This window comes from Lethenteron reissneri, chromosome 8, assembly GCF_015708825.2.
Source record: "Lethenteron reissneri isolate LAM-NWPU_2019-01 chromosome 8, ASM1570882v1, whole genome shotgun sequence".
Taxonomy (NCBI): domain Eukaryota; kingdom Metazoa; phylum Chordata; class Hyperoartia; order Petromyzontiformes; family Petromyzontidae; genus Lethenteron; species Lethenteron reissneri.
The window spans coordinates 11,237,736-11,264,428 of NC_083786.1; the positions used below are offsets into that span (position 1 = coordinate 11,237,736).

At 44.8% G+C, this 26,693-nt stretch overlaps 1 protein-coding gene across 3 annotated transcripts in view; it reads right to left on the reverse strand.

The window, feature by feature from the left end:
- Positions 1 to 6,998: 6,998 nt before the first annotated feature.
- The window catches only part of SMOC1 (SPARC related modular calcium binding 1), a 54,646-nt gene continuing 34,951 nt past the window's right edge, over positions 6,999 to 26,693 (reverse strand). For 2 of the 3 annotated variants that reach the window (XM_061580042.1, XM_061580049.1), the window contains exons 10-13: positions 19,203 to 19,299; positions 14,438 to 14,685; positions 12,963 to 13,016; positions 6,999 to 7,538 (exon numbers count right to left, since the gene is read on the reverse strand). In XM_061580042.1, coding sequence (XP_061436026.1) covers positions 7,525 to 7,538; positions 12,963 to 13,016; positions 14,438 to 14,685; positions 19,203 to 19,299 — 413 coding nt within the window. In that variant the 3' untranslated portion in view covers positions 6,999 to 7,524. The remainder of the gene's footprint in view (positions 7,539 to 12,962; positions 13,017 to 14,437; positions 14,686 to 19,202; positions 19,300 to 26,693) is intronic. The other variant, XM_061580057.1, reaches the window with a different exon arrangement.

The window sequence follows — 26,693 nt, forward strand, 5'->3', positions numbered from 1 at the left end:
GGCCAATGTTGTTGTTGTTGGGGATTTCGGAGTTCCACAAAGTTGCGCGTGTTAAAGATGAACATTTACGTGCCGCAAAGATGCAGATTTATTAATAATTTACTCCCAAAGATTAGTTAAATTAAATGTATTCAGAACATGAACGTTACGTTCTTATCGTAATTCTGTGCGTGTGAATAATTTCCATGATACAATGTACATTTAAAAACTGGCAGTTAATTTATTTACAACCCTCTGTCAATCCACTGCTCTATGCAGGCTTCCCCACGCCATGTCAATCAGAGAGTTTGATTGACCATTCTTCACCACTTTGATAACGGCAATATGATCGGATTGTTGTTTTTGTCCGTGTGTGATTTGTGTTGCAGAACGCGCATTCGAATACTCGTTGTTTGGACATTGCCTTTAGACGTGGCCACGAGAGGGGCTATCTGGAGCTTCCCCGAGTCGAGGCTCTTCCGCCAGCAGTGGCGTGAGTCGGATATTGCAGGGCTGCTCCAATCAACTAAATTTGGCTTAACAGACATTTGAACCTTATGGCTGAACCTTAGGGGTTCCATAGTACACCGGCTCTCGCATAATGTCCGTGATGCAGTCATTTTACGTCTATTGATGGTCGGCGATGCGGCAATCGACTCATCTCGACGAGCTGTACACGATGCATTATTCAAAGTTGAATTTTTCGATAACGGATTTGTGTATGCTAATGTTTGGCGAGGATGTGCTTCTCCCAGCTAGCCGCGATGAAGTTGGATTCGAAAGTCTTTTTGAAGTCCTCGATCTCATCGAGAGCGCCGAGAAAGGCAGATCATGGCCCGGATTCCCGATCACCAAGATCCCACCCGATCGACTTGTGCGTGCGAGCGTTCAGGGTTTCAGCGCAATCGTCCTCGCTGCGTTTCGACATCGCGGAGTGGCACTGATTTCGGATTGATTGGTACCCCAGTCGCGGAGTTGAGTACACCCCTGGAAAAAATAGTGTCCCAGAAACAAAATATAAGGATCATTCTAGATTTGAAGCTTTTCGTGACTGCAAGGATTCATACTCTTATGTTTTTCGGTAAAGTGATGTAGGTAAAAAATTATAAAAATATAATTGAAATAATAATAGAAATAAAATAAAAAATCAAGACGTTTCGGAGGCAACACAAGTCTCCGTCATCAGGTGGGACCGTCACAGCTAGATTTACTGTCTCAAGCGAAATTCTTTATTTATTTTAAGTACGTGACTTTACCGAAAAACCAAAGAGTATAAGGATCATTTGCACGATGTGAATATGTACCGCTGTTTGAACCGTGCTAATCAAATGTGCCTCGATATAACGCTAGGCAGCGGTGTAATCTTGATGGAATTTCATTTCTGGGTCGCTGCTAGACTGGAGTAGGGAACACGTGGCACGTAGCCATGGCGACAGAACTGCTGTAGGCTTACGACACTGATGCTTTGTCTCCTGCATACTGCGCCGACCGCAGGTCACAACGCTTCTCTCTCTCTCTCTGCTTCTTCCCTCACACTGCTCAGCATGTACGTGTGTATGTATGTCGAACTTTTTTCGCACGGCACGTAGCCAACCGTGCTAATCCGAGGTGCCGGGGAAGGACAACAAACCAACAAACACACACGGAAAACAGTTCTAACTCAACTATTTTGTCAATCTAGATGATTTAAAGTGCGTCGCTCCAGTGGCTTCCCTAAAATCTGAAGGAAGAACGTTCCAGACGGCCGCGGAAGCGCATTTGAGAGCGCCCTAGGCGAGGGGCATCGCATCTCCTCACTGCCGCACTCGGAGCCACCACAATCGAACAAAAAGGTTTACATTCAGAGACTGCCTTGAACTTTTATTGAATGCTGCTGCCCTTTTTCCTCACCAGATGCCCTTATGGGTGGAAAATATCCCTCGGGGGGGTGGGGGTGGTTCATAGTTCATATTTGGGTAATCATTGAGATTATTGCTTACACCCATTGTCCAAATATCTGCACATTCAGAGCCATGAGCGTGTGTCATCTACGTTTCCCTCAAGGATGGCTTCAAAAGTATCACCGTTACTGCTCGTCATGAACAAATCTAGTAAAAATTGTTTAGAAACGAAAACATTTTAAGCATGTACGTTGATGTTTTTTGTATCTTATTCTCCAACTTCATCCCAATAGTGCTATATGCATTAAGTTTTGAGATAATAATGTATCTTTATCTCTCCCCGTGCAGTGCAACCCTTCGTATTAGAGAACAGCCCACGGAAGTGTATGTTGTAGAGCTACCTCTGAGGTCCCTTAAAATTACTTCCGTCCAAACCGAGGAGATGGACATCCCCCGAGGAGATGGAGCGATTAAAGCAGCTTGTGCTGGGGGTGCTAGGTGAATTGTTACACCGGAGGATCGTGAGAGATGGTGACGGCTCGGATTGACCACGGCTAACGACAAGGATGCAATAATCATCACACGCTATCAAACACCGACAGGGTTGAGTTTGTGGGGCTTGTTTTGCTTGTTGACGGTGCGGTTGCTTAAGCAAACTCAGTCAAAGCCAAAGTCTCCGTTAAAAAAACCAAAACCCTCACATGCCAAAATGACCGTTTGGGCTTTTGGAAAAATATTTACCTCATTCTGACATCAAACTAATGCAGCTAATTTGAGACCCAAGCAGTCTCTTGGAACAGTCTGCATTTGTTTCGAACTGAGCAGGGCCCGCTTCTGAGCACGGTGATATTTAACTGGGACTCCTGCCAACACCACCTCTCTGGGGCATGTTTAAAGGGAGGTTTTTCTGTTATTTTTATTGGGGGGCGGGTGGTAGAGAAGTGGGGGGAGGGGTGGCAGTGGTGATGGAGTAGTGAGGAAGGTGGAAGGGGGGAGATTTGCTAATATTTAAAATAAATGCTTGTTAGCGCAGCTCTGGCTGTGGGGTTAAAATGACCAAGCTTGACAATAATTACACTTTTTTTCGTGTTTACATTTCACCGCTTCTAGAAGAAAAAAAATTCAACTCCCCCTTTTAGTTGGCGGCGGTAATTGGATTGATTGCTGCCCCCCTTCGTTTATGAAGTTATTAGCGCCAGCCGCGTGCGGAGTGGCGAATGTTTCAGCGTTGCTCTTTAATTCTCCATGTAAATGATACTTTTAATTGGTGTTACTGCTGCTCACTGGTAATTCTATAATGAGTTTTTTTTCGGGGAAATTTTGCACAATGTTCACCACACTAATGTCAATATATTGCTAATGCACATGCACGCGTGTAGGCGTTCATGCACGCGAATGGGAAATATCCAATGGTTATCCAAGCAGACTGTTGGAAAAAAGTGCTGTTTGCGATCACCTATTAAGGCCAGCACGGCACATCTTCTCTATTTCTTCTTTTGTATGGTTCTGTTTGAACAGCAACGATTGTAAATCTAAATCGAGGATATTTAGCCACGGGATAGCTGGCGTGGCACTACAGAGGGTACTGTGCTGTAAACAGGACTACGACCTAGCCACCTTTGTCTCTCTAGCCCTGATGTTGGCACGCTGTAACCCAGTCGCTCAATTTAAGGCTGAGATGACCTGGGGGGATGCCCAGGCATAGGTTCAGATTCCATTTGCCACTGGTGTTGTGCATGGCTTGGAATCAAAACCCGTGTGGCTGGGATTGTAGCACGAGCAATTATGTCACGTCTCCCCTACACACGCACAAACTATAAACACACAATTTGCACGCACACTCATACTTGGCACACAAGACAATGACACAAAGTGTTTTGGCAACCGTGCTTGCATTTGTAATGTTTACGTAATGTTACAATCTCAAAGTTATTTTCGTCAGTTTCGAATGTGTCTGTTTAAATGATGCCAAGATATTTTAAGTGGAATTTTTTTAAATCTAAAAACAAAATTAATTTTTTTATTCGTTTTACCACACCTCCTCTTTAATCACACCAATTACGCCAGTGTAAATTGAAATGTACGCCTCAACATATCTCAAAGTGATTGTAATTAACAAAACAACTTAAACTTTACATTTTTCTCCACTTGGGCTTGGCTCCAGTGACCTTTTTTCTTCTTCTTTTTGCTAAATAGATAGAGGACATTTAAACAAAATTCTTGACGTTTTTTTTCTTTAAGTCTGTTTTGCCAAAGAAAATCCCTTTTGGATTATTTTGGAAAACCAGTTTTTATTTAAATTTCACAACCTTGGTATTTTTATTTCATGCTTTAATTTTTTTTATTATTGTTGCTGTTTCTCCAAGCAAATAATTTTCAGTTTCATGAAACTTTAAAATTCAAATTGTTTGCAAGGACCTTACCTCTTCCATACATGCGCACAAACACACACGTACAATAATAGCAATAATAATAACAATATAATATTATAACGTGTACAGTTTTTGCTGACTCGCAAAGAGAGTGAACGACTCAGTGGGGCGAAGAGGGACCACAGCGGAATGAAGATAGCCAGCCAGGGTTGTGACCTGGCGCCGTAATTGCTTGAGCTCTGCGGTCCTCCATATATCAAGATGTTTCATCACGTCATGGGTGTTCACGTGTGGGAGGAAACTGTAGCGCCCTGAGTAAACTTGTGCGTGCAATGGGTGCAAACATTCAATCCCAAGTTGCGAGGCTACACTTGCTGCACCACCTTCTCTTGGCGAGCCAGGACATGTGGCATCTCGATGCCCACGGGAAGGGAGTTTCACAGCGCTGGTGCGATCCGCCAACCCTCGCTGCCTTCGCAGTGCTGGATTAGAGGTGTACACCACCCGACTACATTCTTGTCCGAGATCCGGAGCAATTGTTCTATTTACCAATGTTGTTACTTTATTTGTGAATCATAGCGGATCGTTTGTGCGATGGATGCACAATTAAAAATCACATTAAGACTAACGGAGTAGTTTGTAAACGATTTAATCAGTGATTAGCCGTGGTGTTTCTTTGAATCATTGTTTCGTTCATTATTTCCAGCCTTTAAAATTTTTCTGTGGGGACAAGCGTGGAAAATGAACCAAAATTTACGCAGAATAACCCCACGAGTTAAAGAACCTATGGATTCAAATTTGTGTTTGACTTGGCGAGTTTGGAAAGTTGGTGTAATTTTATAAAACAGTGGGGAATATGCTCTCTCAATTGCACAGGGTCATTCGTACGACATTGCCCATATAAATGCTGCATGCCTGTATTCCTTAAAAACACAATTAACAGATGTCGGGATTGGTGCAAAGAATTGCTTGCAAATATGCGGCGTGCAACATATTTTACTTCGCCCCCTTCCTCTTGCCCAAAGGTTTCGTCTAAAGTTCTCTTTTTGTGTTCATGCGTCGAGGAGTTAGTTAATGGGCAGCCCGTGCATGCCTTTGCCGTGCTTGCAGCGCTCCAAAGATTATAGCAGATGTAGCTGACTCATAGCTGGATTGTCGTGATGTTGCAATCACCAGCAAACATCTCACAGGGCCAAGCCTTGTGCATGAAATAATGAGCCGCCAAAAATGACCACACATTTCATCGCAAGTGACCCACTTTTCTATTAAAAGAATCCTTTTTTAATTTAATGGATAATAAAATAAGGGGGGGGGGGTGGAGAGGTGGTGGCACTGCGATGTGACCCCGGCGACCTGAGTTTGACTCCTGACCGTGACTAACATCAGTTGCAAGTGATGTCTGAAATGGTCCTGCACGCCCACCTTCACCCGACCCGCACTGACCATCATGGGGAAGTATGGACAAACAACCCCCTCGACCACCAAGATGTGGGGATGCCATCATCCGGCCAGCAGTGGGCTGCAACTTCTAAAATAAGTGTATACATCATGGTACATCATGGGTTTACAGCCAATTATCCCACCGTGTTCGAACAAATAAGAACCGCGGAGTGGGAAATGTTAAAGTCGTTGTCTTATGAAGAGAATGTATAATATCCAGCAGAGGAATGTGGGATTTCCACTACAAGCTCAGGGCTAGAAACAGATGAGTACGACCTCAATGGTGATTTTGAGAAATAAATAACTTATGACAAATTTTTACTCTGATTTTCAGAATAAAATTACAAATAAGTTTGGAAGAAAAGTTTGTTTCAGGATTTAAATGTTTTTGGGTACGGTGAATTTTCAGAAACATTTCTTTTTTTTAAATACTTTCTTTTTTAGCTGAAATGCCTGCTGTGTTCCAATATAGCCTTGAAGCAAGGGTGTCAATACCCAGGCCATGAATGGGTTTGATTCTATTAGCCACGAGGCAAGGGTAGCGTATCATTTGATTTATTCGGCCCTTCTCGACCATAACTAACAGCCCCCAGTTTACGGACGACCAAGCATATGAAACACTTACACTTGACGCTTGCTGGAAAGTGTATTAAGTAGCCTGGGCCATATTTCACGACTTGCATTGCCCGGTTCTGGTGAACTCAAAAAATAAACACGGAACCCCCACTGCATGTAAGAAATGAAATGCGTTTTAAGGTCGCTCTTTTTTATTTTAAAATGCTTATCCCAGAGCTTGTGCGAGCCGTTGAACATTTAAGCAAACGCTGGGAGAGAATTGCATTACATACTTGTAAAATCCAGTGGTAGTGTGTCGGGGTAAAAATTTTAAAAAATTACATGCACGACCCTGCAATTGTTTGCTCACCCCACTCGCTGGAAGAATGGCCTCTCCACGGGAGGGTATTTGGTCTACTCTTCCACACCGGCCAGAGAGGACTCGGAAGAAGAGTACCCACACTTTGACTCACCGCACACACGACGTGCTGATCGGCGAACTCTGGTGAACCCATTTATTCTGCTGGGTGGTAAGCAGCGCGGGAGATTTTAGAAACCTCAACCCCGTTGTTTCAACTGCATCGCCAGGATGTGGCATCGAAGCAAATTGAACTGACCACCTCTGGCTTGCAGGGCCCCGCGCAATAACCGTTACACCAGGGCAACTCCGTACCTCGACACTTGTGTAAACTATTCAACATTTCGGCAAGAAGAAAAAAAAAAGGAAAAAGATTGGCCAAAAAAATAAATGAAAAGTACGACAAAGTAGGTTTTTATTAGTTTTTATGTTAATTGATAAAAAAGCCCCTTTATGAACCAAGAAGATTTACACAGCTTAGATCCTTCAAACACAAACACAACTTGTGAAAAACAACTAGTGTATACACTCCAAAAAAGAACAGAACTCAGAAGAAAAGTTTCAAGGCCATCACATACATTGTATGTGAATGTAAAATAAAAATAAAAACCGGCAATAAAGATACGATACAAAAAAGTACAAAAAAAACAATAACAAAAATAATGACGGAAAACATAACGTATCACAGACGTATGGCAGTACGGTAGGCCGCAGTAGTCTACACTCTTGGCTGAATTTAACTTAGAAAACTAGATTTGGCAGCATAACAGGGACATTCTTAGGGGTCTGGCAAGGGTTTTAGGAACCAAAACTACGCATTACAAAAGTGCAAATAATTTCTTTGGAAGTTGTAAATTTATCATGACAAAGAGAAGACTTTTTTTTGTTAGTTTTTTTGTTTTCATAGTGATGTTATAACTCCATTTTTCTTCGTAGATGTTCATGCCATGCTCACTGTGGAGACAGAAAACAAACAGACAAAACGTTAGCCGTCAAAAATAATTGTTTTCAGTTGAATGCATGCTGATCCACACCCACAGATTCCCCACTCAGGTTTAAAATGCATGTATGGTACATATGTTGAACTTCTCTCGCACCATACGTCGCCAACCGTACTCATCGGAGGTGAGAGGGGTCACTCGAGCTGATCAACACCCGAAAGTACAGTCCGTCCCCGCATGCGCAACCTCTCGCAACCGGTTGCTTGAAAGCAATGATGCAGTTGCACTGCAACGGGTTGCGTGACCGATTGCTCAAGTTGTGGACCTGGGTTGACTTGATTAAATTCAGTCTTGTACTGTGAAGGAAATGCCCCCCCCTCCCCGTATCTAAAATGTGTTACGAAGTTTAAATAAACGCATTGAGGTTGGTTGGGAAGACATGTAGTCGAGGCTTTGCAAGTGAAATTATTTCTGTGTAAATCCCCCCCCTCCCCCCCTACAATAGAAGATTATTTTGGTATATTTCACGGATCAACCTGTACGTTAAAATCAATGCACGTACATACTCTTAGGTTTTTTCGGTAAAGTCACGTAGGTAAAAATAAATAATAAAATAAATAATAATTGAAATAATAATATAAATAAAATTAGAAATCACGACGCACTTGATACGGTAAATCTAGCTGTGACGGTCCCACCTGATGACGGAGACTTGTTTTGCCTCCGAAACGTCGTGATTTATAATTTTATTTATAATATTATTTCTATTATTTTTACTTTTATTATTTTTGTTTTGCCTACGTGACTTTACCGAAACAAGCTAAGAGTATGAATCCTTGCAGTCACAAAAGCTTCACATCTAGAATGCACGTACACGTGGGCATTATTATGGTGGCGATTCACTGGTCTACATGTGTGAGAAATGCATCGTAGAAGTAACAGTAATGCGACAGTAATGACAATGTGACAACGCGATATTTCATACTCTTGCCCAAGACACATTTGAGTGTCGCGTGTTTGTTTAGCAGCAGTAAATATGTCTCGGGCAGTCCAATTAGTTTAATAAAAAAAAACTTAACTGCATAACACAGTCACCTTGGGACAAAACCATTAGCATAACTCATTAGATCACACTCGAGTAATAAGATTGATATGGTGCGGCTAACCAATTATGTTGCTTAATTCCCGACGATTTTGCATAGATGTCACTAAGCTGTGGCAAGAAGAAAAAAAAAGGTGGTTGGCTCGAGGTATCGGGTTTCCCACAATCCCCAAGGCTGCACTTCGTACCGAACATTTCAGCACACATCTGCCGTGCCAAATGGTTTGAACACGACTCTAATAATGCCTGTTTGTCGGGTATTTTACGAATACTACACACAAGGTCCGAGCTCTCTGGCCCGGTTTTGCGTTGTGCTGCTGGGTGTTCAGCGTTCCGGTCGTTCAGTCAGTGAAGGAGCTTCCCGGGAACGTGGAGCGAAACGTCGGACGTCGTGTTTGAACGACAGACGGCGCGGCACAACCGGCAAACGCAATTGGGAGAGCCTTGTGGCGCGGCCACGAAAACTCACGCGGCAATAATAATAATAATCGTCGGTCTTCTGCCAAACGTTATTCCCATGGAACGTTCTCTCCGGCATCATGACCAGAAACAAAGAATCCATTTGGAAATCTCACGAAGCTGCCCAATCCCATGAGTCCCTGAATGACTGCGCAAGAGATGTTCACCAAACAGCTTCTGAAAAAAAACTCCCAAGTGTGTGGGGTTTTTTTTATGTACACACCCATATATTGAATTTCGATTTAAAGCTTTCGTGACTGCAGGGATTCATCTTCTTGGTTCTTTCGGTAAAGTCACATAGAATGGAAATAATAAAATAATAAAAATAAAACAAAATAAAATAATTCTCACTTTGTGTATTATTTCCATTCTACGTGACTTTACCGAAAGAACCAAGAAGATGAACCCATATATTGGTTAACTTAAAACGTAGTAGGTTGGAGTACAAGCAACAGTTTAATTCTTAGAGCTAAAATATAGTCAAATTAAGTTCAAAACGTATTTGTCATATACCTTTTTGGGGTGGGAGAGTGGGGGGGGGGAGATAGTTTTTTTGCAGTTATTATTGGTGACCGGGCTGAGAACGTCAACCTGCTATGCTTGACAAACCGATTTAATTACAGGCGGCTGCCCCAGATAATCGACCACAGGTTCTCAGCGGAGCCGACTCAGCGTCTCTGACCTCTCGGCCACCTGGCCGCCTCGTGTCAGGTGATATTTTTTTCTTTACGTCTCAAAACTCTCATGGTTAAAAAAAATGATGATGATGAAGAGAATGGGGAGATTGTGCTGCGCTGCTGCGCTGCTGCACCTCACCCCATTGGGAACAGCTTTATAGACGAATATTAGAATTCTTTCTAAGGCCTCTGGACCCCCCCGCAAGAAACCAGTTACCCCCCCCCCCCACTCCACAACCCACACTTCAGCAGTTTATACTGTCTGTACATTGTATATACGTTCGCAGTTATGTGTGTCTGATTTCAAACCATTAGTCCTGCAGAACTGAGCGAATGTTGGGTAAGGATACATGTATACTTTGACTGATAGTCAGGTGATAGGACAGTTAAATTGCTTGGCTTAGCATTATGTGTGTTTGTATGTTGAACTTATTAGGGTGCAATGGCTTGCTGCCCGCCTCCCCGTGATTCAATAAACAGTCGGAATTCAGGGCCTCAAATTTACGCACCAATTATTTTCTTCTAAATATAAATATTGCAGTGAATGTCGCGGCTTCTAGTAGCTGGCATGGGGTCATGTTGGCTACGTACGGTGCAAAATAAGTCCAACGTACATACATGTGACCGTCGCATCTAGGGGATGCCTTCATGCAGCAGTGGATAGATCATGGATGTTCAAGCCCACTTGCTTTTAACAGTTTGAATGTGTTGCCTTTAACGTTTCGAATGCATGTGCTGCTCTTTCTGTCTCTCAGTGAAACTCAAAGCGTGGATCTCTCCGTGCTTCTCTAATTCCTACTTTCAGTCATTTCATTTCTTTGCCAATGACGTTTCTCATCCATGTATCCTGGAAAAGTAGTACGCTCTATTTAGAAAAACAAAACAAAAAAATACCGTCTCTTCTCTAGGAGCATTGGGCACGTTACTTTTCACGATAACGTTCGGCTTCGCAGAAAAATCACTCCGAAAAACCCACTCTCTCGAATGCCGTTGGCTGTTCGGAAACTATGCGCACAATTAAACGTCGCTGCCGGCGAGATAACCTCGCTGTGAACGTCGCCCTCGCAGGATAGGGGCTTCGGCCCGAAAGGAGCCAGCGCAGCTGCAGGGGCTCGCTGGGTGAGACCTTTGTTTTGGTGGTGGGGGGGAAAAAAAGCATTAGGGGCCTGTGTGGGTTCCTCCGAAACACTGACAGTGAGCTGAGCCTGTCTGTCAATAGGCACATTAAATATGGTTCCCAGGAATGTGTAGTGGCCAAATGCATATGCAGGTGCTTGGAAAGATACACAGTATTATTATTCCTAGTTGCTACAGAAGACAGGTGGCTCAGGGGCAGAGCTAGAGGCTCGCAATCTGAAGGTTGTGAGTGCAAATCTGGGGTTGGGTTGACTCAGCCTATCGGTCTTCCAGGGTCGATAAATTTTGTACCTCGTTGTGAAGAAGTCTATGGTGGTTATCCTATCGATGGACTCGCCCCCACCGGTAGTAGAAACAGTGGAACTTCAAACACTCGCTCAGGGCTGCGAGCGGGACACGAGCCCTCCCTCGACTCTCGTTTGTAACAGGAAAGCCACTTTGGCTTTTGAACAGAAGACATGTACCCACTACATTTATTCGAATGGCAACTCTCGCTGCGTCTTGCACGTATATAGTCGGGCACTGACAGCGGGCTAACGAAAACATGATACCGATCGGTGTTGTTTTTGTTATTTTATTTAATCGCACGACACGCCAGCGTCGACACTTTGGGCCATGGTCTCGAACTCGCGTCGCGATTGGTCGCAGGCAATAAACAGGATCTTTTGTCCTTCCCTTTTCTTATTTACATTTTTTGTTTTGTTTTATCAAAATATCAGCAGACGCGGCGCAGATAAAGCAATGCGGGCCTTCCTGTTATTTTGGGGCCCGAACTTTAATGTACAAAGTGTGTTGCTTTTCTTCTCACTTTACAGCATCGCTCTCTGTCAAGAATGAAACCTGTCGCGTTTGCCACGGGCCAGGCTCAGCCGCGTGCTGCCTGGCCCAGCGTTCTTTTATACGCGTTTTATAAGCACCCGGACATTTTAAATGCACGCACTTCTTTCCCATGTAGCCAACCGTGCCAATCGGAGGCGCGGGGGTGGGGACAGACAACAAACTCGACACCCAAAAAGCACAAAAAGCGAACTAAACACAGAGAACAAATGTATTTCGGTTGCACGGCAACTTCGCTGCATGGAAACCCTTCGGATTGTGATATTCGGTGTAAAGAATAAGAAACGGAGTTCGCTTTGTGGATCCTACTCACGTAGCCGCAAAGTAACCGTTTCCGTGTATCGACGAGAAACCAATAAATGATTGAATGCGAGGGGCTGAAAAACTGGCTTAGTTTCCTCGTCAGCATGAGTAGCCAAAATGTAGACACATGAAATAACTGATGAAATGGAGGGGTGGAACAATGCTTTGCTTCAAGAATTAATATCAATCCTGATGCTCGCATTACAGGCATTTAATAGTGTGTGCAATAGGTGATGCGTTTTCCCATTCGTACATATGTTCTATTTAATGACAAGCGACCCCCTGTAGGCACCTCGGGCTGCTAAAATGTACCACAATGATTTAAAAATAAAAAATCTATTCTTACATTTTGTGAAACAGTTTTTGTTAACGTCTTCCCACAATTTGTTCTTCCAAATGCGCTGTCGGCATCATGTCACGAAACGGAAGAACTGCGATGGGAAATAACGCCGATCCCTGTGTTGCGGCTCAGAAATCAAAAAATTTCTCGAAGGGCTTCTGAAAAAAATCCATCGAGCCAAGAACCTACAACTTGGATCGAATCACGACCCTGAATCGCGACAAAGCACCGTCCATCAAATCGGTGGTGGATGGGTTCGAGGGAGGTGTGTGCCAAGGGGTGACTTGTCCCATCTCCTAGGAATGAGTGATTTTGGACTCTTGTTTAGAACTGCGAAAGGCGATCGTTGACGTGGCCCACCATTCCTCTACTGGCCCAAGCCACATTGCGACATCGGGTAAAACCGAACATAATGATTCTGAGAAATTTGCAAATAAATAACAATACATATCCATTGCATGATGGATAATTAGCATTAACTTAATATTTAATTTTGCTTGTGCTGGACAGGCTATGAGAAAATGGGTCGGTTTGTGGCATGAAGGGGAGTCAGCGTGCTAGGAGATAAAACAAAATACTTACAGAAAGAATTTGAACCAAATCTTCTGTCAGCCAAGCGCGCATGGCTGGAATAGCCTGTGTTTATAAAAAACAAAGAGAGAGATAATTTAGGGTTCATCGTGTTGACATTTCATCTTTATCTGCTCACGCTGTGTGCTGTACTTGGTCAATTAGGGCTTTTCAGCGTCACGTGTGCTATTTTAGCAAACGGTGGCAAAGCAGTTATGGTGCGGTCCTGTGAAACCGGCGACCCGAGTTTCATTCCCGCTCGTAGCTCAACTTGAGTGGGAGGTGATATCAGAACCGGTCCTGCCTTCTCTCCCCTTCACCAAACCTGCGCTGACCAGCGTGGTAAAGTATGGTAATAAAACTCCCATGCCCGACATGGCATGGGATTGCTTTCATCCAGCATTGTGGTTGATAAAAGGGCAGATGTGTTTTTGTCCCAGTAAATTATCAGTGAAAACATAAACGTTATATCGGAAACTGTAAAGTAAATAAAAAGTTGCAGTCCTGAAATAACTTTGCTTGAGCCACTGCTGCCACAAGGGCCTCCAATAAGGGAAGCTCAAGAGGGTATTTGGCCTAATCTTCCACCCGGGCCAGACATCTTAGAAGACATACTCTTAGGTTTTTTCGATAAAGTTACGTAGGTATAAATAAATAAATAAATATGCATATATTTACATAATAAACATTAAATAATAGAAATAATGTATTGCATTGAAACAGTAAATCTAGCTGTGACGGTCCCACCTGATGACAGAGACTTGTGTTGCCTCCGAAACGTCGTGATTTATAATTTTATTTCTATTATTATTTCTATTATAATTTTTTTACTATTTATTTATTTATTTTTACCTACGTGACTTTACCGAAAAAACCTAAGAGTATAAATCCTTGCAGTCACGAAAGCTTCAAATCTAGAATCTTAGAAGACGTGAGTTCCCATGCTTTACCGCAGACCAATACACTTCACCCCACCGCACGCGAACTGCCGACTGTGCCGTACCCTTTGACACGGCTGGGTAATTTAGGACGCTTACGCCATGTGCGCCACGTTGGCGAGATGTTAACTACCTCGCCTGGTACACAGGAGGTCGTCGGTTCGATCCAGACCCTGACGCCTTTGTATTTGGAGTTTGCGTGTTCTCCCCGTGTCGCGTGGATTTTTCTCTGGGTCCTCCAGGCTTTTACGTCTACATTTTTAGAATCAACAAGCATTTTGAGTATCTGGCTGCCATAAATTTCCACGGGATAAGCCATGTTGTTGAGCTATCATTTGCGGCCAAGTCGCTTCTGAAAAAGAGCTACGTAGCTCAGTGGGGCCTTACTCGGTAACATACAAGAATAGATAGAACAAAAAAGTTTCAACTGTTGCATTGGGATATCGAAAGTCCAGTGTGCTGACCATCTCACCCACGCAGCACTAAACGGTGTGAACCTCCGCACCTCCGACCACACGCGCACGCACACGCTGGCCGGGCGCCCCTCACCTTCGTCCCTGCGCACGCCCAGACAGCCCTTCATCTCGGCGAGCGAGATGACCTTGTCGCTGTTGAGGTCGCAGTGCTCCACCAGCTTGCGCGAACACCGCCGCGGCTTGCCCTTGCGCTTGGCCAGGCGCTTGAGCGGCTTGTTCTCGCGACGGTCCACGCGCTCGTCCTCGTCCAGGTCCAGCGTGCCGAAGTACCAGTGCACCACACGCTCTTCCAGCGTGTGGCTCGGGTTGGGCTCCGAGAACCTGCGGGCGTGCGTGCGTGCGCAAAAAAACAAAATCGTCGGCGTCTTTATTTTAATGCCGGAGGAATCCGGTGAGCCACGGAGCTCTTTTTGTTTTCGTTTTCAGCAGGGTCAGAAAGTCACGGCGACAAATCCGTGGCACCGTAGCCGTAAGGTGAGAGTGCAGGTGGTGGAACTGCGCCGGGACCCATGGGCCCAGAGGGGCGCCACGCTACGAAGAGTTGGGGAATAATGGCAGGGTGAGGCCCCATTCCGTTTGTTGCACATTTCATGACAGCCAATGCGCTTGTGTCCGCATATGTACGCTGCTCTTCCTGCGTGGCGCTGCTTCCGGAGATCACGTTACAGCAATGGATTATTGAATCCATCTGTGTGGAAATTAGAATGTTGTCCACACCGTATGTCTGTTTGTTTGGGTACTCTGATTGTCTCCAACGCAGAGTAAAACACTTATTCTTGTAATTGGCCAAACATTGAAATGCAGCACTTGCCTGAAATAGAGTAGTGAGGCTCAGTAAAGCTTTCCTGGTTAAATACATTGCATGATTATTATTATAATTATGGTTTTAATTCGTCGCTATAATGGCTATCCATCAATCTCTCTTTACCTATGAGAGGTCGCCCCTTCTGCTTTGCCATTCCTAGCATCTAAAAAGACCTTGCTCCAGCTAGTCACGAGGCAGCTTCTTTGTTTACTTACACACAGATCAAGCGTGTATCTCACCTCTATTGTACATCATTGACATTCAATCGCTCTCCTTCATGCGTCGAGATGAACTCACGTATATTTGTACATGTGATGTTCAAATGTTCTTGTTCCGTGGAATTCGCTCTTGACATTAAACTCTCTAGTATTTGTGTAGCATTTAAAGGTAATGTAGTATTTTTGGGTCAGCCGTGTATTTTTTTTTTAAACAAATACTCACGTACATCATGTCTGTGTCCTTATATACAAATTTCAGAGTGCAAACAGGCTAGCCTGCTTCAAGGTTATTTATAAAATGATTTATTTCCAAGGATGTAACTTTATAATTAATTGACTATTTGTGTGTTTTTTACCCTGACCACCTTTGCAAGTGAGATGTTCAATCTCGAGTGGATGTTCCAAGCTAAATATAAAAAAACATTAAGTTAATTTAATTGCAACGTAGTGCACAATGACCCAGTAATTCTATTACTAGAAGCAAGTCGGATCTATGCGTTACGGGTGACCTCTTTAAAAAAAAACGTCACGTAGAGCGCCGTAATATTTGCATCCCGTGTTTTTATTTTTAAATCCTTTATATTAAGTTCGCTTGCTTGCTTGCTCGCGTGCTTGCGTGCTTGCTTGCTTGCTTATGACCGTGCAAATCTTTCGGTCGTTTTTTAACCCACTTCCCGTGATCCAATCGAGCTGACATTTTGCACACAGACTCGTTGTGCGAGACCATTAATGTTCGTGTAAAATTTTTTCCAAAATTTTACACTGTTTAGGAAAAACAAATTAAATATTTAATTACCAATTGCTTAATACTGGCAGACAATCATCTGACCCATAGGTGGCAGCCATCTCAAGCCAGAGGACGAGAGGACTCTAGCCGCCACGCATATAAAGAATTTATAGTGAAAAACTTTGTTTTTACGGGTTATACTTATTAGGAGCTTCGTACGGTCACTTCTTGAGACCTGCTGACAAAACGCGAGGGCAGCGGCACAGCCTGGGGACAGCGCCAGCGCCGTTTGCTGTAGAGGTTCGCGGCTCGAATCAAGCGGCTGCCCCGATTAATACTGCGGTGTGCAACAACCATGATAAAGTATGAAAAGTATGAATAGGTTTTACCCTTTTTGGTGTTACGATGTCCAAACTCCAAATCAATACCTTTTGCAATGAATCAAGTCTGCATTAACCACACGTACTTGTGGTGAACATGCAAACAAACATGCTCCTATGTTATATGCATTGTCATATCAGAGCAGACTTGATTCCTCGTCAAAGGTAGCTTTTTGGTGTTTGAACATGTTAACACATGTTTTATTGCCAGAAACGGTGAAACCTATTTTTGTTTTTCATACCGTTGATACTTACAAAAAATGTCTCAACCATAATAAAAAATGAACGGAGAAATGGCATGGTGGCCTAGGTCAGCATGTAAACTAAACTAAACCATTTTTATTTTACCAGGTAAGGCCCACTGAGCTATATAGCTCTTTTTTTAGAAGCGACCTCGCCACAAATGATAGCCCAATAAAGTGGCTTAGCACGTGGAAATGTATTGCAGCCAAATACTTTAATACTCTTTGGTTCTTTCGGAAAAAGTCACGAAAGCTTAAATTAAACTACAGCTGTCAATGTTGGGATCGAACCCACGACCTCCTGTATATCAGGCAAGGTAGTTAACATCTCGGCACCACAGTGTTCCATGATAATCACACGATGCACCACCTGCTTCACAGTGGACGTTAAAGATCCCCTGACTCATTTCCCAAGAGTAGGCCATTTTGTTCCGATGTCATCGTCCATATTTTCCAAATTAGAAAGTTGCACCGCAAAAATTACTCAATTGGGATGATACTCAGTGGCAATCACCCCACCCCCCTCTCACTGACATACTAACGTTCCCAGGTCACTCGTGCAAAATTAGGCTATCCTGGTCTCTTGAGATCACAGCTGGTTAAACAAAATACATTGTGTGTGCTTGAGGCTCAGTATCATTCAATAAAATACCTGCACCTCCTAGCTTATGCTGGGAGAGTGGGATATCATGAAGTGGAAATCCCTCAGCGATGGACTCCCACACAGTGCTGTTGTCAAGATGGCATCGAACCTCGAGCAGCCTCTCGTCTGATTTCCGGTGAGAACGCGTGGTGATTGCTAAACTCCGTATTTAATTGTCCAAGTCCACCGTGTATTCATACTTGTGCTGCTATTTAGACCAGAATGTCATTCCCTTTGCTGCACCATTTCAAAGACCACTCCCAACTTTTCAAATATAAAGGCCAATTTATCCATGTACCGTTTTATTGTGTAAATGTTACGTTGAATCTGCATCCACTATCATTTCGCTTATATGTACGTATGCTGATCTTCTTTCGCAGTGCACGTAGTCAACTGCGCTAATTGGAGGTGCTTGTGTAAGTGAATACAGGATTTATGTGCTTCCGACCATTTAATATTAAACTTAATATGTGCATTATTATCTATTATCCTGTTTTTCAAGTAGAAAATGTATATATATTCAAACGATAGGAATTGTTATCTGCTGCTGGATGATGGTCTCCCCACACTGTATCGGCCATGGGGGGTTGTTTGATCATACTTATAAAGGGTGATGGGTGGCCTAAGACCGGTTTGGATATGACTTGCCACTGATGTTAACCATGGCTGGAATTCAAACTCAGATCCCTGGGTCTGTTGTGCATTGCCCTAATCACATTGTCCATATATACTCTCACATTTTTACGTGATATAACACCAAATGGAAAGTGCGTTTTACTTTTGGCTAAACCTTCCACGTAACATTTTCTCTGCTGTACATTTGCCAAACGTCTGTAACTGCCAAACCTGAGCTCTCCACAATTGTCGTCAGCTGCATTTACATTCCTGCATAATTCATTTAGCCAGTTTATAAGGAGAAATGAAATGTACATTTTAAATTAATCACATTGAATTCCCGAATAAACAAACCTCGCTTTGGAAACAAAGGCATTTAATGCACGAATTTGTATTATTTAAAATAATTGTACCTATTTATCAATGTCGTTCAGTGTAAAATGGGGCCATTAAAGCGTGTAACAACCATACAAATTCCCTCGCACCCAGGTGGTACTTAGCATGGGTTTGCCTCTAACATTAAGCCCAAGATTAATTGCCACATTTTTTTTAAATTTCTCTCTCTCCCCTACATTGGTTTACTGCATAACGAGCCGCCAGTCTGTTGGGGTTAGAAACGTGGCCGTGCAGTTTTCTTTTGTTGCCGCATCTTCTTCACAGAATATTTCCAAGGGTCGGGCTTTGTACTAACTCTGAAATTTAGGAGATCTTATTCGCTCTGAAAGTCAGGTACACGTACACAGCCCTTTTCTCAATCCACTACTGTAAGAGGGCCTCCCCATTTTGCCGGTGGAATGAGGAGGGTCGTCTTTGTACCAACGCATTAACATGCTGGCTAGGACGGTGCTGTTGAAGGTGGCAAGCTTAGATGAGGGAACGCGGAAGTATAGTACAACAAGGGATTTTGCTGGACTGCCCACCACATAGCACAGGCCTGCAGCAGCCTATAACAACCAGGCATGCATGATGGTCACCCATGCAAGCATTTTGCAGACTCGAATCTGCTTCTCTTCTGAGATCTGACGAGGCTATGCACATGCCAGGTGATTTGGTTATATTCCCGAAAGTATAAGCCAAGGATAATTAATTTTACTTTATGCACTCTAGCAATGAAAATGAAACCAGTGGGTTTGTAATAGCAGTCGTAAAGTAGCCTTCGCAGTTTATATATTTTATTGCATTCTCTAAGCAAGCACTAACGTCCTTACCTGCCCGCTGTTTTCGAGTTGATGGCATTAACCATGTCCGTGGTGAGAGCATCCAAGAGACTGGTCACGAACTCATTCTTCTTTACTCCTGGGCATCCTGCAATCGTGGTCAGCATGACAATGCGTCAGCGTAATTGTTACAATGGCGAAGGTGCGAGATTGTTTCAACACTTAAAAACAAACATGTTTAACAATTACATCACCTAGATATCCGTTCAATGAGCTTTACCCGTAATTTGCTGCCAGATAACGGATGTATTCTGATCGGAAATGGCGGTGCCTTTGCATGGGTGCGCACGAGGAAGGAGGGCGAGCAGTTTGAGGGTTTTTTTTTTACTAAAGAATAAAGATGCACTGTGGTAATAGCTATAAATCGTGGAGATTTTTACAAATAGGTTAAACGTCTGCAATAGGGACGTGAGAATTGGTTGTAGGCCAGTTAATGCTTCAAATCCAACCAACATTTATCATATTAAGAGGCTGATTTTAAATGATAAATGAGTAGGAATGAAGCACACATAAGCGGACATAGGTATAGGTGTTGGGAGAGTTCATTCAATAAACCATGACAAGTGGAATAAAAAAAACACATGCCCATGGGGTGCCTAATATGTTAACAGGAGACCACAAAGCCAACACAATGTCTGGTTATTGTGCCTTACTGACCATATTCTGATATGAAGGTCATCAACCTTTTTCTTAATTTACCATTTACATCCATCAAAAACCAATGCCATAATTAATTTAGCTGTTACCACAAAACAGTTTCGTTCTTCAATCATTTGTCAATGTCAGAAGATTAAACATGTGAAGAAACCGCTCTTTGCTTTTCCAATGTGCAGTCATGCAAGGACGCCGCCATCTTGATTACATATGTCTGCCACCTGATGGCAATTTTTGAAAGCAAAATAATGCACGTACAGGATATCCCACCCACAGTTGCAATTTACTCAAATTGCACTGCGAAACGTTACCGAATCAAATAAACTCGTGTAATGGTTAATTTTTAAAGAAATGCAGCAACAAATGGGCCTTCTATTCAGCGTTTACCGGCGATATTTGTTTAGGATAGGCGAACACTGCACCGGTTTTACGGCTCGCAAATATCAAGTGCATTTTGATTAAGTGGACGTGAACGGTTATTAAATTCATATCCTCCCACAAGGCCCACTTTGGTGACGAAATGCATTGTTCGCCCACTATATCCATTCACCTTAAGCATTGTATCCAGCTTTTATGTCCCATCCTATTAGCAATGCTTGTGTAGGTCCCAAGGCTTTATTCAAACACTCGGGTTGGGTCTGCTGCTTTACAAATCGTCTAACAAAGCGCAGGCAACTCAGTCATGGCGCACGAGCATCCCAGGAGTGAAACAAATCATTTGGACCATTTATACAAATGCTTGGAGCCTCCATTCCTTCATGTTCACGCTCTGTTAAGGCTGGACAAGTCTACCATGACCATATGCAGTGGCGCGTCAAGATTGTTACTAAAATTACGGCAGGCCAGCGCGCTTAACCTCTCCAAAGTGTTACATTTCAGACTTGGGAAAAAACCAAAGTATGACATTATTAAATAATATAACGCACATATATTAAATTGTTTGCAATAGCGTTCAAAAGATAAAGGTGCGGCAATGCAATTGCATTTTCGCGCCACTGCTGTCGGAAGGGAGTTTTAAAGAGCAGCTTTAAAGGATATTTGGCCTACTCTTCCACACTGGCCAGACACCTTGGAAGTGGTGGAAGTACCCACAATTTACCCCACCGCACTCGACTTGCCAGGAGATTATTTTGAGCAAGCGAATTCTTGGTCTATGAGCGTATAAACACTTATGAATGTAACTGGCCGGGCACAAGGAATGTGGTGGAGCACACAACGACAAAGATCCCCCGTATAGCCTCAAAATACTGCTGCACAAGTGCTGTTAGCGAGCGCCTATGAAGGTCGGCACGGCATACGACGGGGTGGGTGGTCAGCACCACGCCAGACCGCCTTTGTCTCTGCAGTGGCGATGTTTACACACCGCACCAGGTACTCATTTGAGGCTGAGTCGACCCGAGAGGAGGTCCAGGAACGGTTCATATAATCGTCACTCGTGTTGACCTTGAGCAGAAAATCGAACTCTGGTCGCCGGGTTCGTAGCATTGCTCGCTCACCGCTACACTACCCCAACACAAGACACTGACACACACACCTTTCACACACACAGACCACTTTCAGCAACTTAATTAGTGGACGGTTACCGCAATCACATTTGCATATGCGTGTGTACGCTGATGAGCGCGCTCGCGCATGTGTGTGCTAATAGTTTTTTTGCGGTGTGTGTGTGTGCTCGTGTGTGTGTGTGCGCGTATGTGTGTGTGTGCGCGCATGTGTGTGTGTGCGCGCGTGCGTGTGTGTGTGAGTGTGTGCGTGTGTGTGCGCGTGTGTGTGTGTGTGCTCATGTGTGTGTGTGTGTGCGTGTGTATGTGTGTACGTGTGCGCGCGCGTGTGTGTGTGCGCGCGTGTGTGTGCGTGTGCGCGCACACAAAAAAAGCGCCCGGTATAATTGCATTGCTGCCATCGCTCGCGCCTGATAATTGCCCCACGTGTCAGCATCCGTTCTCGAACGAAGACGCTCGCGTCAAACGCGCACGGGCTTTCTTGTGGATTTACAACGGGGCCCAAATTAAACGAGCGCAGGTACACGTGGCGATTCTCGCGCGCAATTTGCTCGAATTCGACGAGCGGTCACTCCGTGTCGCGACGAGTGCACATGGAGTTGCGTAAGCCGCCCCCTCTTTACGTGGAGGCCTCGATCGTTTGGTTCGCCGAAATGAAGCTTTTGGTTTCGCGCAAATTTCGCGCACCAGGTACTCATTTGAGGCTGAGTCGACCCGAGAGGAGGTCCAGGAACGGTTCATATAATCGTCACTCGTGTTGACCTTGAGCAGAAAATCGAACTCTGGTCGCCGGGTTCGTAGCATTGCTCGCTCACCGCTACACTACCCCAACACAAGACACTGACACACACACCTTTCACACACACAGACCACTTTCAGCAACTTAATTAGTGGACGGTTACCGCAATCACATTTGCATATGCGTGTGTACGCTGATGAGCGCGCTCGCGCATGTGTGTGCTAATAGTTTTTTTGCGGTGTGTGTGTGTGCTCGTGTGTGTGTGTGCGCGTATGTGTGTGTGTGCGCGCATGTGTGTGTGTGCGCGCGTGCGTGTGTGTGTGAGTGTGTGCGTGTGTGTGCGCGTGTGTGTGTGTGTGCTCATGTGTGTGTGTGTGCGTGTGTATGTGTGTACGTGTGCGCGCGCGTGTGTGTGTGCGCGCGTGTGTGTGCGTGTGCGCGCACACAAAAAAAGCGCCCGGTATAATTGCATTGCTGCCATCGCTCGCGCCTGATAATTGCCCCACGTGTCAGCATCCGTTCTCGAACGAAGACGCTCGCGTCAAACGCGCACGGGCTTTCTTGTGGATTTACAACGGGGCCCAAATTAAACGAGCGCAGGTACACGTGGCGATTCTCGCGCGCAATTTGCTCGAATTCGACGAGCGGTCACTCCGTGTCGCGACGAGTGCACATGGAGTTGCGTAAGCCGCCCCCTCTTTACGTGGAGGCCTCGATCGTTTGGTTCGCCGAAATGAAGCTTTTGGTTTCGCGCAAATTGCACCAAACCAAACCCACCGACGCTCGAGTTCGAGTCCGTGTCCCGGCTAACATCAGTGGCGAGTGACATCTGAACAGAACTCCCTCCCCACCCACCCACCCCGCCTTCACCAGCCCGCACTGCTGAAGCAATCCTTGTGACGGCAAAACATGAGGATTCCTTCATCCAGCAGTGGATCGACGAAGGCTCTGCGCAATACACATCACAAATTTGAATTTCCCACGGGTTCACGTTGTTGTTGATGTTATTGTTGTTGTTATTTCGTGAAGTAACAGGGTTTTGGACAGTGGCGTTTTTATCTTGTCGTAAAAAACAACAACCTCAACGGATATTCTCAATCGGCCAGCGGATGAAAGGCCTCGTCACATCGTTGTGTATCTGTTATCGCAGCGAAAATTGTTTAAAAAAACAAAACCGCTGCTTGTAGGAAGACTCGACTGACATCTGCGTGCAAACACAGCCGGCGAAACGCTTAAATCGCATCGAGGCGGCGCGCATTTAAACGATCGTTTAAGCAGCCACCGCTCTCAATGTCGTTTCTGTGACTCAACGCTTCGTCTGGCCGCGCAAAAAAACGTCGGCCAACACATTTCGGTTGACACAACGACAAAAAATGTTGCTCTCGACTTCTTTCTCCCCAGACCCCCCCCCCCCCCCCGAGAAGTTACGCACTCGCCAAACCCACTCGTACTCCAACACACACACGCGCGCGCACACATAAACTAAACACGTCTCAACTTGAGCTTTAATTGAAACATCATGCGCCCTCCCTGCCTGCACAATGAGAAGCCTTTCGCGAGAGATCAGCCGGGGGTACACATTCGTGCGGTCCACACTTTTACACACAAGACACAGAGACAACGATTCCCCGTGGAGCCGTAACAGACTTTTGTGTGAAGTGGGGGCAAGCGCTGTTAGCGAGCACCTATAAAGGCCGGCACGACACACGAGGGGGTGTATGGCCAACACCACGCCCGGGCTGCCTTTGTCTCCCTAGTGGCGATGTTTACACATCGCACCAGGTGCCGATTTGAGGCTGAGTCGACCTAGGGGAGGCCCAGAACCGGTTCAGATAATCGTAACTGTTGGTGGCCGTGAGCGGGAGCGGGAATCGAACCCGGGTCGCCAGGTTCGTAGCGCAGCGTAGCGCTAACCGCTACACTACCGCATTCACCACCACGGTAGCAAAGTGAAGGCGACGCTGTGTGAATATAACACGCAACGCACACTCACACGCCCGTGGACGCACGAGCTCGCATGAGCACAAGCACAATGGGCAGCTCGGACGCACACACACTCACACCCATTCGTTTACCCTCACTCACACACGGCTCACGCCACTAATCTCTTGCACAGCTGGGCAAACCAAAAGCAATTTGTCATGGTTTCGCTGTTAAATGGAATCCTAGCGTGTAGGCCATTTTACATCATCTCTATCCATCCCAGCCGCGTTGACACTTGGTACAAATTGCATTAGTTCTTCTATATTCCAATATGTTGCGCATGACCATCGCTAATTCGAGAAGATTATTACTTAACTCGTCTCCCTCGTCATTCGATGTGCTCGCGAGAGAACGAATGCGGTGGAAGAAATAGACTTGTTTGTTTGAGCACGGTTTTATTTTTATTTTAAACACTGCAATTGCAAATGTTTTACAGCGTTACTAAAATATTGTTTTTTCTTCTTCTTGCAAACTAGCTTGTAATGTTTAAATCTACAGCGGTTTTCAGTTGTTTATTCGGTTACGTTTTTTTTGCAGGAGGTGCTAGTCCAAGACCGCCTTTATTCTCTATCGAGAAAGGACGGAGTGTGCACAGCTGATGAACTATTACAACGAGCCTGCAATTAGGGCCTCTCACTGTTTACTGCTGAACAAAATTAGAACGTTCGGCTCATGGCAGCTGCGCATGAGCAGAAGACAGAGACCCCAAGTGGACTATAACCCTCTTGCAATAATTCAGCTGGCATAGCAGGCAGGACAAACACAATAAAATAAAACAGAGACCCGGTAAAGTGGAGAGAGAGAGAGAGAGAGAAAAAGATCAGAATTGTGAGGTCAATTATTTATGGAGCCCTAACACACAGCTTTAGAGTGCGTCTCCTCTCAGGGTTGAGTCAGATAACCTCTGGGAGTAGAAAACGGGCAGATGTTCTGCCACGCCGCACCGTAAACGCTCACAGCAGGGTGCGATTGACGACTGTTGCGAACAAGACCTGCGCTGAGGTGCCACACTTGCCGTGCCATCCCCGTTGTTGCATTCTGGCCAAAGCGGCGATCCCGCAAGCGTCCAGTTTACACTGCGGCGCGACTCGTCAAACGGCACGGATTTGAGTTTTAAAATTCGCGCGTTGTTTTAGTTTTAAGCGGTCTAAGGGAAAAAAAACCTCTTTCTTGGGGAAACGTTTGCAAGACCCGATTTCAATGTTTACCAATGCATTATGGGACTCGCTATTTGCATACATTCTGTCACGATTTTATTGTTCGTGATATGATGAAAATAAAAACAGTTCGTTACCCGCGCAAGCTGCACGAAGTGAACGTTTACGTTGCGAACAAGTCGTTGGCTCTGGCGGAGTTGGGCTTTCAAGCGTGGCTCGCTGGAAGTCGCGAGTGAAGCGCGCTTCTGTGCGAGCCGATCCTTTTTAAGTATTCATATTCTTAGGTTTTTTCGGTAAAGTCACGTAGGTAAAAACATTAAAATTAATAAAAGTAAAATAAAATAAAAATCACGACGTTTCAGAGGCAACACAAGCTTCCGTCTTCAGGTGGAACCGTCACAGCCACGACAGCTATATTTACTTACTTGATACAGCTGTCGTGGCTGTGACGGTTCCACCTGAAGGCGGAAGCTTGTGTTGCCTCCGAAACGTCGTGATTTTTATTTTATTTTACTTTTATTAATTTTAATGTTTTTACCTACGTGACTTTACCGAAAAACCCAAGAATATGAATCCTTGCAGTCACGAAAGCTTCAAATCTAGGATCCTTTTTAGGCTCAACCCAGGACACGGGAGCGACAGGGAGCACACGTGCGAGTGCGGCCTGAGTCACTTTTTATCGTCTCCGAGTCGAGATGAATCTTCTGCTTGAATTGAGTCAGCCGCCCATGAAGAATGGTGAAAGAGCTGCTGGTTCAGAGCCAATTACCACAGTGGGCCTGCGCATCAACACATGTGACAACCTGCTCTGTGAGACGCGGTTTCTCATTGTTTCCCGTAGCCTAATTTATTCTTGTCTAACTATTCAGGTGAAACGGTTTCAGTCATTGCTTCCAATGGACGTTGATTATTTGACAACTGCTTAACCCGCTAGTTTTGTGTGAAAATTCAACCATTTTTTCTTTTTGACAAACCATAACTTAAAACGAATATTTGCAGCCTTTTATCAATCCACTGCTGAATGAAGGTCTTCCCCATGCAATGACTGTGATGGGGTCTTGTTTGCTCGGAGTTTACCGCACTGATTAGTTTGGCTTGGTGAAGGGCAGGGGGGGGTGAACCCGAACATAATCCTGCACCACTCGCCGCTGACGCTCACCATGACTGAGAGGGAATTGAACTCAGGTCGCCGGGTCCACAGCACAGCGCACTGCTGGCAACTACGCCGCTGCTCCACCGCCAAACCGCAGTCAGTTAGCCAACAATACAAGAATTCGCTTTCGTTAGCTCTAGTTTTTCTCTAGTTTTGGTATTTAATTCACGGGGGAGCTGCAGACACAGCAGTTAGCGCGCCGTGCAATGAACGCGGTGACCTGTGTTTGACTCCCAGCCACGGGTAACATCGGCGGAGAGTCATATCTGATATGATCCTGGCCTCTCCAAATCA